Here is a 12,045-nt window from a genome sequence, read left to right as displayed (position 1 = left end):
GAGTGCTATGCCTGGATGCATCCGCAGGAATATCCTCATGCTGTTTCACCATATGCCTTAGCATTGGCATAGCTTGTGAGGAGAGAAGCCCTGCCCTTGGGGAGGGTTTTCTTTATGTTGACACTTCACTGAACCAGTCAAAAATGGGGGCGGGGCGGGGGGGGTGGAGGATGTTGTTTATGCTGGTAAAATTTCCTAACCAAAATGGTGCTTAATGCCATAGTAAGGCTGAAAAATAACAGCCATCAGATGCTTCCTGTTTCCAGGGTTACTGGAGAAGGTTCAGGGGTCTCTATCTTCTTTCTGGAATGGGAGTTGTGCAGTGTGAGAGAGTAGCACAATCATAGAATCATAGAATGGATTGGGTTGGAAAAGACCTCCGAGATCATCAAGTCCAACCCTTGGTCCAACTCCAGTCCCTTTACCAGATCATGGCACTCAGTGCCATGGCCAAGCTCACCTTAAAATCCTCCAGGGATGGGGAATCCACCCCCTCTCTGGGCAGCCCATTCCAATGCCTGATTACTCTCTCTGCAAAGAATTTTTTTCTGATCTCCACCATAAATTTCCCCTGGCAGAGCTTGAGCCTGTGCCCCCTTGTCCTGTTGCTGGGTGCCTGGGAGAAGAGACCAGCCCCCACCTTCTCCCTTCCTGTCCTAAAATGGATTTGAACTGTTGAGTTGACCCTGGAGGCTTTTGGTGTGTCACAAGCCTTGTGTAATTCCTGTATCTTTCTGAATCTGTTGGATTGTTGTTTGAACCCACTGATTTTTATTTGAAGTTCTGTTCTGAACAGGTGTGTGAAATAGGGTACATTTTGAGTAATCAATTGTATGGTGGCATCCAGGACCTGTCATTTATCTGAACCCTTCACTTTGGGATCTGTTGCAATTAAGCATGAACTTACCTTACTAGTGAGCTAATTTATCCCTCTCCAGTGAAAAAAATCATGAATGTAGATGTGTTTAACATCAAACTAAGTCTCATCCAGTCTGGTTTGTTCCAGCCACGCTCTGAGAGCAGGCTGGAGAAGCAAGAGATGGAAGGAGACCAAGCACTGTTCAGAAAACAGAAACTTGTTCTCAGTGTAAGCTGAAAAGCAGCCAGATTGCATAATGCCATCTTTCTGATGACTGCTGCAATCTGGGAGGTGGGGAAGCTCTGCTGACTTCCATCTTCCTAGAGAGTTTCTTTTCTGGCTGTTTCTGGATAACTAAATTATGTGTGGCAAGTGATGTATACTTGGGTCTTTCTGTAAATAATGGAAAACACATTCAGGAAATATTTTGGGGTGGTGTAAGGTTTGTGCACATCACGATTTTTGTCAGAGTGATGCAATTATCTGATAATGATAAAGCTTTTCCTATAGCCCAGAAAGTGAAGATTTTTTTTTTCTTTAACTCTGTAATAAATTTTGCTATAAGTAAACCTAGCCCTTAGGCTCTGTTTAAATGTATGAAATAGTTTTTAATAAATGTGTTAATAGGAAAAGTTGATCAATAAGTGATACTGCTAAATGAAAATGTAAAAAAAAAAACTAACTCAAAAACTTCCAGAGAGGTTTGATGACTGTTCCTGGTGTCCCCACTCAAATGTAGAATTGTCCTGTGAAGGGACTTCATGAATACTCCTTCTCATGGAAGTTAATAGGACAAAAGGTGCAAGTTAATTAAATATTTCTGTGTTCCATAGGCTGAAAGGAGTAATCAGTATAGTATATTCCCATGAGGCATACATAATGAGAGAGAATTGTTGGCAAGAGTAAAGTATCCTCTGTTATATTTAATATTTTTCATCTATATAAACTTTTCTCAGTCAAAAGTAAAAGCAAGCAGTGTGTAAAATCAGAGTTATTTCTTCACCTTCATGCATGAGCTGAAACTGCTGAGCTACTTTGACTCACTGTCTTTGTGTCTAGCTCTTTCTTTTGGGTAGGTGGTCTTTAATACATCACTGCATTTAACAACCTCCTCATGATATAACATGTCAATCCCAATATTGTTTTGGATAGAGAAAAGAGCAAGAAGTAGGAGGAAGACCCGACTTCTGCATGATAGTCACAAAGTGACATCAGAAAAGGTTGTATTTAAGGATAAAATGTGTCTGCATCATATGTGGTATGATGGAGCACATAATTAAAAATAATGGCTTGACTTTGACTCGATTGTCTTTGGTATGAGCATTTATTTTGCTGTAATTATTTCCTGCTCTGCTCTGTAGTGCCACAAAAGATGTGCAGGGATCCTGTGATGAGAGCAAACATCCATAACCCAGGGATTGTGCTGCATTTGTCTGTAATGTGCTCTTGGCAGCTGAATGGAGCCCTGTCCCATGGAGGGGCAGCAGATGGCTGTCTTCTGCTTGCTTCTATTCAGCTTTTACTCAGTTCAAAGAAGCTTTCTGTACTGTGCTAAGAGCCTGAGATGAGGCAGTATAGAATTACATACTGTCCCAGTGGCTATAGCTGCTCTTCTTGTGACTTTTAAAGCATCCCCAGATAAGTTTTGTCTAGAGTAGGTACCTACTCTAATGTGTAGTCAGAATGCTTTTACATGGGACATGCTTAAGGTGAGTTACCTTGATGTTGATGATTGCTGTATCATAGAATCATAGAATGGATTGGGTTGGAAAAGACCTCCAAGATCATCAAGTCCAACCCTTGGTCCAACTCCAGTCCCTTTACCAGATCATGGCACTCAGTGCCACGGCCAATCTCAGGTTAAAAACCTCCAGGGATGGGGAATCCACCCCCTCTCTGGGCAGCCCATTCCAATGCCTGATTACTCTCTCTGGAAAGAAGTTTTTTCTGATCTCCAACTTCAATTTCCCCTGGCAGAGCTTGAGCCCATCGTGCCCCCTTGTCCTATTGCTGAGTGCCTGGAAGAAGAGACCAACCCCCACCTGGCCAGAACTTCTCTTCAGGTAGTTCCAGACAGTGCTGAGGTCACCTCTGAGCCTCCTCTTCTCCAGGCTAAACACCCCCAGCTCCCTCAGCCTCTCCCCACAGCACTTGTGCTCCAGTCCCTTCTCCAGCCTCCTTGCTCTTCTCTGGCACCGCTCCAGCCCCTCAATATCTTTCCTGAACTGAGGGGCCCAGAACTGAACACAACACTCAAGGTGTGGCCTCACAAACTCAGAGTACAGGGGAAGGATCACTGCCCTGGTCCTGTATGTGTATTTTTTCTCTAGTTCTTTTTTGTTTGGCAGGTTTTGATTTTGTTTGTGTTTTTTTTCCTCAAACAAGAAAGTGAAGCAGACAATTTACATTCTCTATTTCTTTCTTTTTTAACTCATTCCTTGTCTCCTGTTTTCAGATCAATGCTCAGTTCTCAAAACGGATCCAGGCAAAAATTAAAGACCTTCTGCAGCAAATGGAGGAAGGGCTGAAGACAGCAGATCCACATGACTGCTCTGCCTATACTGGCTGGACTGGTGAGAAAGCTAGAATTTGAATGAAGTGTATTTGTTAAATGATGTAATTGGGTTTATTCACAGGAGGAGATTCTAATATTCTCACAGGAGTAGCAGAAATACTCTGATTTGTGAGTTGGGTTTTTGTGGTCACACTGTCTGGAATGAATGACTTCCATTGACTTCAGCAGACAAAGGTACAGAGTGATGATTGGCTTTTGAGTATGCAAAAGGAGTGGATTTTCTTTTTTTTTCAGGTTACCTCTTGTTTCTTTGGGTTTTTTTTTGTAATGAGTTCTTTTTCACCTTTTTTTTATTCAACTACTAGTTAGCTGTTTTCTGATGGTAACAGCATCTTCTGCTCACTGGGAGTAGGTGGGGGCAATATGTTCTGTGCCCAGGAGCTTGAAGCCTTAAAATCTGGAATATGGATAGTTTGGCTGTGCTTTTTCTGTCTCTACAAAAATGGTAAAATGAATATGTGTGGAAAGGGAATGTAGAGGTGGGGCTGCAAGATTGTAAATATGACGAAGATAAATAGGCATGTGTAGGTGCTGGTTATTGCTGTGGGCATTGTTCATTCATTCCAGATGTGAATGAGCCCTTCTGATTACAGCTGGCAACTAATTATCATGCAGCTGATGCCCTGCTCCTCCTACCCTCCTGCAGTGGGATGGGAAGGAAAACTGGGAAAAAAACTAACAACCCATGGGCTGGAGAACAGTTTAATAACTGAAATAAAGTAAAATTTAGCAATAGTAATAATAAAACCAACAATTAATAATTGTAAAAGGGAGGGAGAGAGAGGGGAATAAAACTCAGAAGGAAAGAGTGATGGACGATGCCATTTGCTCACCACCCACTCACCTGTGCCCAGTCTGTACCTTAACGGTGATTGGTGGCTTCCAGCCAACTCCTCCCAGTTCTGTGGTTTGGAATCATAGAATCATAGAATTGATTGGGTTGAAAGAGACCTCCGAGGTCATCAAGTCCAACCCTTAATCCAACCCCACTTTGATTACTAGATCATGGCACTCAGTGCCATGTCCAGTATCAGCTTAAAAACTTCCAGAGTCGGAGAATCCACCACCTCCCTGGGCAGCCCATTCCAATGCCTGAGCACTCTCTCTGTTGTCAGGAACTTCTTCCTGATATGCAACCTAAACTTCCCTTGGTAGAGCTTAGGCCTGTGCCCTCTTGTCCTATTGTTGGTTGTCTGAGAGAAGAGACCAACCCCCACCTGGCCAGAACTTCCCTTCAGGCAGTTCCAGACAGTGCTGAGGTCACCTCTGAGCCTCCTCTTCTCCAGCCTAAACACCCCCAGCTCCCTCAGCCTCTCCCCACAGCACTTGTGCTCCAGTCCCTTCTCCAGCCTCGTTGCTCTTCTCTGGCCCCGCTCCAGCCCCTCAAGATCTTTCCTCAACTGAGGGGCCCAGAACTGAACACAACACTCAAGGTGTGGCCTCACCAACGCAGAGTCCAGGGGAAGGGTCACTGCCCTGGGCCTGCTGGCCACGCTAGTTTGGATCCAGGCCAGGATCCCCTTGGCCTTCTTGGCCACCTGGGCACACTGTTGGCTCACGTTGAGCTTCCTGTCCCTCAGTCCCCCCAGGTCCCTTTCTGCCTGGCTGCTCTCCAGCCACTCTGTGCCCAGCCTGGAGCGCTGCAGGGGGTTGTTGTGATTATATTGGAATATCCCTTTGGCCAGTTCAGGTTAGTTGTCCTGGTCGCACTCCCTCCTGGCTTCTTGTGCACGTGCTCCATGGCAGAGTGTGGGAAAAAGAAAAGTCCTTGACTTACCACTGCTCAGCAGCAACTAAAACATCAGCCTGTTATCGATGTTATGCTCAATCCAAAACACAGCGCTGTGCCAGCTACTAAAGAAAATTAACTATATTCCAGCTGGAACCAGAACACTGATCCTTTAGGGATAGCCTACAGTTGTCAAGTCTGATGTGGCCATTTTCTTCAAGTTGCCAAGACGCTTTTCCATCTAGGCTTCTTATATGTGACTTTGCTGGAATGAGTGGCATGTTCTATTTCTTGCTTTACCAACTCATGCTTCAGGCATACTTACGCCTGTAGCACAGCATGTTTGAAATGTGCCCTGAAGTGTTCTAGTCTTTTATTTTTATATCATGAGGGGGAGTAGCTTGGAAAAGGTCTCCAGCCTTTGCCCATCCTTAGGCTTAATTCTGGCAATGAAAGTGTAAAATTTCTTTGCTTTCTTCTTGACGTTTTAGTGCAGATGGTGCTGTGGGTGGATGGGTGGGGAAATTTTAGACAACTCAGGCTTAAAAGGTAGCTGTGTTTCAAGGTCTGAAAGAGAGTGGCTGCTAAGTGTGCGCAGATCTGCAGGGGTGGGCTTTCTACAGAATGGCTCCTGGGGAGCTGTGTCCTGACACTGTGACTGACAACTGAAAGTATGGCTGATAAACCAGAGCATGCTGAAAATGACTGATAAGGTAAAAGTAACACAGCCATCATTAGCTGAAAAAAAAAGATAGATGAACAAGTAATGTTGTCTCATGAGAGTGGCGTTTTTCCATCCTGTAGAAGGATCACCATCAATGTTTGTTCCAAGCTGGGAACTTCTTTCAAGGCTCCTGTGGATATGGTTCTGAATAAAAATGGTTAAATGATCTGGCTTTAAAAATACTTAGTGAAAATACTTTCTCCCTGAAGTTGCTCTTTGAAGCATTTTGCTAGTATGTAATTGTAAGGTAAAAGCAGTGCTGTAAAAAACTGCTCTGCTTTTATATACCAAGTTTGGAAAAATCTTATTGTCAGTGCAGTCCTGAGCATTGGGTTGTACTGTGTGGAACACCTTTAAAATCTTGAAACACGTGCTGTTGGCACATAGCAAGTGTGGGACCCGTGTAAGAGTCCACCTTGCTTACACAAATACTTGTGGATGTGCCGGATCTCTTGGAGGAGCCACTTGAGGGAAGGTTTGGATGAACTGAACTTCATGTCAACTTTTCTGATCATCCTTTGGTCAAACCCACATTTGTTGCAACATTGACCCTGAGATTAGCTCAGTTCGTTAAAACTTGGCTGTAACAATGCCAAGGTCATGGCTTCAATCCCCTGTGTGGGCCATTGACTTAAGAGTTGGTCTCGATGATCCTTGTGGGTCCCTTCCAAGTCAGAATAGTCTGTGAATAAAAAAGTGTTCAACAAATCCTTGTAAATAGGCCACAAATTCCCATGACACGAATTGGACTGCCCAAGCTCTGCTGCTTTCTTCCTAGTCTCATCCAGAAAGGCTTTTGCAGAGCCGGTCCAGGGAACATCTGAGGATGTACCAGCATTCCTGTGGTGCTGTTGTCCTTATACTATTCAGTTACCTCTCTGTGAGCCCCGTGGGCCTTGTGTGGACTTTGCTAATTTAGTTGAGGCTTCGGAGAGTGTTCTCCCTGTTCATAAACAGGTTTGAGTCACACTGTGGTCTGGAGCTAAAAGCGTTTTACTTCTGCACATGTATGTTTGCAGTTGGCCAATAGACATCCCCTTAGAGGATTCATTTCACTTCCTTCAGTCCACACTGTTGCAATTTTTAAGGTTTTGTTTTGTTTTAATGGAAAATGAGTTTAATGAGTGTAATGAGTTTAACAGAGCGAACCTTGGTAGGACCTCCTGGCATTCTGTGAGCCCTGGTACAAGCTCGTAGTCTTGTTGTGAAATACTTGTAAAGGTTATAAAGAACTTGGCAAGTTGAATCCAAAAACTCATTGAAAGATCCTTTCACAAATCAAGTGGGAAATAAGTCAGTTCTTGTATATAATAGATGAATCATAGAATCATAGAATCAATTGGGTTGGAAAAGACCTCTGAGATCATCAGGTCCAACCCTGATGAGTATTGTAAAATTAGTGTACTCAGTCATACACATGCTTGCTAGCTCAAGTTTTTGAACCTTAGAGTGATTTCTTTGCAAACACTGAAGCCTGTGTCATGAATTTCCTTTTTTTCCCCCCCACAAATGGTGAGTCTACCACTGGGCTTCATTCTAATAATTTTTTTTTGCCACAATCCAAAATTTACTCAAAATAAGATGTCCTGATGCCTTCCCATTGCATAAGCTATCCTTGACTGACATGTTTTTATTGCCCAAATGCCATACCTGTTTATGTTTGAGTACCTGGTTCAGAGGCACCAAAGAAGGGAATATGATACAATTGGAAGGAAAAGGAAGTGAAAATTCTCTTTTTCCTGTGGTTGTTTCAGGTATTGCCCTCCTCTATCTGCAGCTGTACCGTGTCACGAAAAACCAGAGCCACTTGCAGCGATCTCTTGACTATGTGAAGAGAATCCTTCGCAACCTGAACGGCAGAAGAGTTACTTTCCTCTGTGGTGATGCTGGACCGTTGGCAGTGGGGGCAGTGGTTTACCACAAACTGAAAAACAGCAGTGAATCTAAAGAGTGTGTTGCCAAGTAAGTGGTTAATTGTGGGAAAAGCCATGGCCTTTTTTAGTTCAGTAATTTCTGCAAGCGGAGTTTTAGAGGACAGGATTAAAACATGGAGACACTTTCTCCCCTGAGACATTTTCAGTAGTAGAATACAAAATAGGTTTTATCTTTATGAAAAGCTGGCTTACACTTGATTTGTGTTTAGCAGCTTATCTTGAGTACTCTGTCACTGTTAGGACAGGATGCCCTGGGCATATCTGAAGTGCAGGCACGTTTTCTTTTTGTCACATTGAAGTGACATTTAGCAAAAGCCTCATACTTGTCATCAGCAATATGGAGTGCTCGTGCAGTTCGTGATGCTTCCTGTAAAGAGTGGGTCTTAATTGGAGATTCCTTACAAAACATGTACACAGCAGGATCTGGAAAACAGCCAGACAGAAACATGGTACATGGAATTGATACGTAACAAAGATTAAATAAAACTAAGAAGAGCAGATTTGTAAAGGCACGGGCTTTAATTAGGTGAGAGCATGTGAAGGGTAGCCTGAAAAAATTCCATCTCCTTTTCAAAGTAATCCAAATGTAACAAATATTTTGAGAAATTCCATTTAGATGTAGCTTCATTAGAAAACTGACTGTCCCTTTGCTGATACAGAGCTGATTGCTGTCCCAGCAGGGGCTGGAAGGTCTGGAACGCTGTGGGGTTTGCATATGGCACCAGCAATCCCCCTGCTAGTTGTCCAGCAGCATACCTTAGGCTGACAGAATTTGTGACTAGACTCATGCCCCTCTCTCCATTCTGGTTTATAATTGGTCTCTTTCTAGTGTCCTACCATGGGTAATCTCTGCTGCTGTTCCTGAATGAATATTTCAGTTTTGAAATGAGTGTTAGGTTTGGGGTTTTTTGCTTTTAGAACTGGCAGTAAACTTGGCATGTCATTTTGGATGCAGCTTGGAAAGCAGTCTTGTTGTGAGGCATGAAGCATGGGTATAGCAATAAATCTTTTGGTCTTGCCTCTCCTTGGAAAGCAATTTCTAGGGGGAGTAGTGAAAAGGAGTTTGATTGTTTGTTTATTTTATTCCTTTTTTGTTCACAGATATACTCATGACAGCAGCTGAGTAGTTCATTATAGATGTCGAAATGTAATCTGTGATTTCACTTTTAACCTTCTGCCTTGTAGATGTCCAGTTGTATAATTTCAACAATAAAATTTAACAGTGGACAGCTTAGAAGAACATAACTTAAAGTCCAAAGCATAGTTCCAAGAAAGGAATTATAATATAAAACTCTTTTTTGCAAGTGGCTTTTCTATGATATTAAGCAGTGACAGGATAAACACACAATTGAGGTCAGTGGTTTTGCTCTGGCATGACATTAATACTAACATGTCTGCCAAGAAACAGTGGCTGGGGGGATCTGGGAATTGAATTTGTTCTTAATCTAGACTGCCTTTCCCCCTCCCACAATTTAAAATGTGATCATTGCCATGGTTTCATCTAATTACCGATTTAGTGACAAAAGATAAGAAGAAACAGGGAGGGCGTGGGCAGGAAAACAGATCTCTGATCTGCCTCAGTGCTAATGCAGACTGGTGGAGTATTAGCAGAGAGTCTCTTTGGACAAAATCAGCGTTGGGGTGGCCAGCCCAAGGGGGTTTTTTTCTGTCGTCTTTTTCATTGCTAAAGGCAAGCAAAACACTTGTGGATGCAGTGTCCTTTTCAAAACTGAGGTGCTAAGTGCTTGCCACAATGTCTTGTCTTGGGGGAGGGAGTGCTGAATGGTGGCATTGGATATTTTTCTGTGTTTGTTTTTTCTGTGTTTTGTTTTTTACACATTTACCATGAAGACTTCCTCACTCTGGTGAAATTCCCAGAGGCTCCAAGAGGTTTCTGTCTTTGTTGCAGTAGCTCTCTGGCTTCCTCCAACCCCTTCCCTGCACTCATAGGTCTGCTTGTGTCTACATAAACCCCTGCCAGTTGTACTCACACTGCCCTGGCTCTGGTTCAGAGTTCTCTGTCTCAGGGCTGGCAGCCATGCAGAGCTGCTGTGTGTAAATCTGTCAGGGAACTGAACCTGGGGATGCCTGAAGGGCAGTGTTGTGGCCTCACCACTCACTCTGCTTCTGCTTTGCTTGATGGCTTGTTCAGTGCATGCTCCAGTATGGTCTCTACAGAAGATTCTCTCTCTCCCCACCTCTCTGTCTGATGCAGGTTGTTGCAGCTCCAAAGGACAGTGATAAGCACAGATGCTGAACTTCCAGATGAGCTCCTTTATGGCAGAGCAGGTTACCTGTATGCCTTGCTGTACCTGAATACTGAAATCGGTCCAGACACTGTCCCACAGTCTGTTATCAAAGAGGTAAGATAATTTTCTCTCTCCAGCATCCCAGTACCAGTGTGGTTGAACTGGGATGGCTTCCTTGCATAATTAAAGGGATTAAGAGAGGGTTGCTGGAGAGAAGAGGGACCTAGAACTGGGAACCCAGTCTCATCTGTCCCTCCAATCTCTTTCCCCTTTCTCTGCTGCCCAGCTGGGACTGAGACAGGCCAGTGTGGGGCCAGTCAAGGAAATAGGTCTAATATGGAAGTGATTTGGGAGCCTTTCAGGATGAGATGTTGTTACAAAAAACCTAAAGACAAAAGTGTGGAAGTGTTTAGGTGAAAACAAGGAGAATTCAGTGTAAGGAACATGCATGACAATTCTGCAGATACCAGAACCAGAGAAGACAGACCTGGAAAAAAGTGATTAGAGATATTTATATAGTAAATTTCTACTCTTAAAAATATAAGTGGTTCCATTATTACGGAAAAATACTATTTTTACCTCAACACTCAAATCCAAATGAATTGAATGTTGTTGTCCTAACATTGTTTATTGTTGTTTATACTTCACTGTGGTTTTAGTCATGCCAAAGCAAAACCCTCTGAATCAAGGTAAGTGTGACTGATGGACAGGGTGTGCTCTGCTTTTTCAGGTGATAGATGCTATTATTGAATCGGGCAAGAACTTCTCGAAGGAGGAGCGGAAGACAGACCGTTGCCCTCTGCTGTACCAGTGGCACAGGAAGCAGTATGTGGGAGCAGCCCATGGAGTGGCTGGGATCTACTACATGCTCATGCAGGTGAGAGCATCTCCTGTGGGCGGTGGGGAAACAGCAGGGATGTCTTGGTTTGCATCAGAGGATCTTTTCCTCAGCTTTCATGCATGTGCAGGGTTGTGCTGGGTCAGGGTCTCACAATTTGGAATTAGACTGCAGCACAGAACTGTGCAGAGATGCTTTGAGAGCAGAAGAAAACTGCCACTGGTATATGCACACATTAGACCGAATTCATTCTGGAGTTGTGGTTCAGAGCACCAGCTTTCCAGGGTCTGATTTCTTGTTCTCAGTGGAGACAGTGAGGTGCTTTCTCTCATCTTCGTAATTACTTCCTCTGGTGCCTGCAGTTAGACCAGCTAAATGTTCGCTTACCATCCATCACTCTTCAATTTTTTGCTATTTTTAAATGAGTGCCACCTGTCCTCTGTGCCCTTCCTCTCTTCTCTAGGGATTTTTTTCCCCACTGTCTCGATGCTTTTGGAAGACTATGATTAATCACATATTAGTTTTCAAAATGCTTTTATTATTTAGGTGTTTTTCTTCTTTCTTATGTCCCCTCTTTCTCACACAATTTGTCTGATGTTCCTTAGTGTATTTATGACCCCTGCTCTTCTCTTTCTGTGATGCTGAGTGAGATTCCTCTTTGCTGTATACCTCCTCCTCCTCACACTCAAATCTGGCTTCCATTTTTCCTTCCCTGGCTCTGCTAGATTTTCCGAGAAACATCCAGTCCTTTCAACGAGCCTCTTTAAAGGCTCCATTTACTGTTCCAGGCTGATAGCAGAAATAATTGCACAGTGCTTTTCGATTTGAACCGAAGCTACTCTGTCTACATGTTAAAATCATAACTATTTTTCCTTTACATGTAATTGGTGCTTTTAAGAATTACCAGAAAGACATTGTTTGTGCAGCATTAGATTACCATCTTTTCTCTGTACGTTAAATATTGTGAGTCATGCAAAGTTGAGTCATCCACTGCAGAAAAAGATGGCATTTCAGAGTTGCAAACTTTCCCCATCCCTCCCACGCCAAATGAGGAGAATTTTGCTGTATTTTCAGCAAAGAATTCAGAAGATGGTTTGTTGAGTGGTTATTTGATAACAGAAAAAGGGTCTTTAACAT

At 43.3% G+C, this 12,045-nt stretch overlaps 1 protein-coding gene across 1 annotated transcript in view; it reads left to right on the top strand.

Moving 5' to 3' along the window:
* The window catches only part of LANCL2 (LanC like glutathione S-transferase 2), a 34,349-nt gene that overhangs the window by 9,389 nt on the left and 12,915 nt on the right, over window positions 1-12,045 (top strand). Inside the window, exons 2-5 of the mRNA XM_071559609.1 lie at window positions 3,315-3,432; window positions 7,642-7,849; window positions 10,037-10,184; window positions 10,801-10,947. Of these exons, the coding sequence (XP_071415710.1) occupies window positions 3,315-3,432; window positions 7,642-7,849; window positions 10,037-10,184; window positions 10,801-10,947 (621 nt within the window). The remainder of the gene's footprint in view (window positions 1-3,314; window positions 3,433-7,641; window positions 7,850-10,036; window positions 10,185-10,800; window positions 10,948-12,045) is intronic.

The sequence above is a fragment of the Pithys albifrons genome, chromosome 7 (genome assembly GCF_047495875.1).
Source record: "Pithys albifrons albifrons isolate INPA30051 chromosome 7, PitAlb_v1, whole genome shotgun sequence".
Classification (NCBI taxonomy): Eukaryota; Metazoa; Chordata; class Aves; order Passeriformes; family Thamnophilidae; genus Pithys; species Pithys albifrons.
Note: the sequence above shows the minus strand (reverse complement) of the source record. Positions and strands in the feature narration are given on the sequence as shown.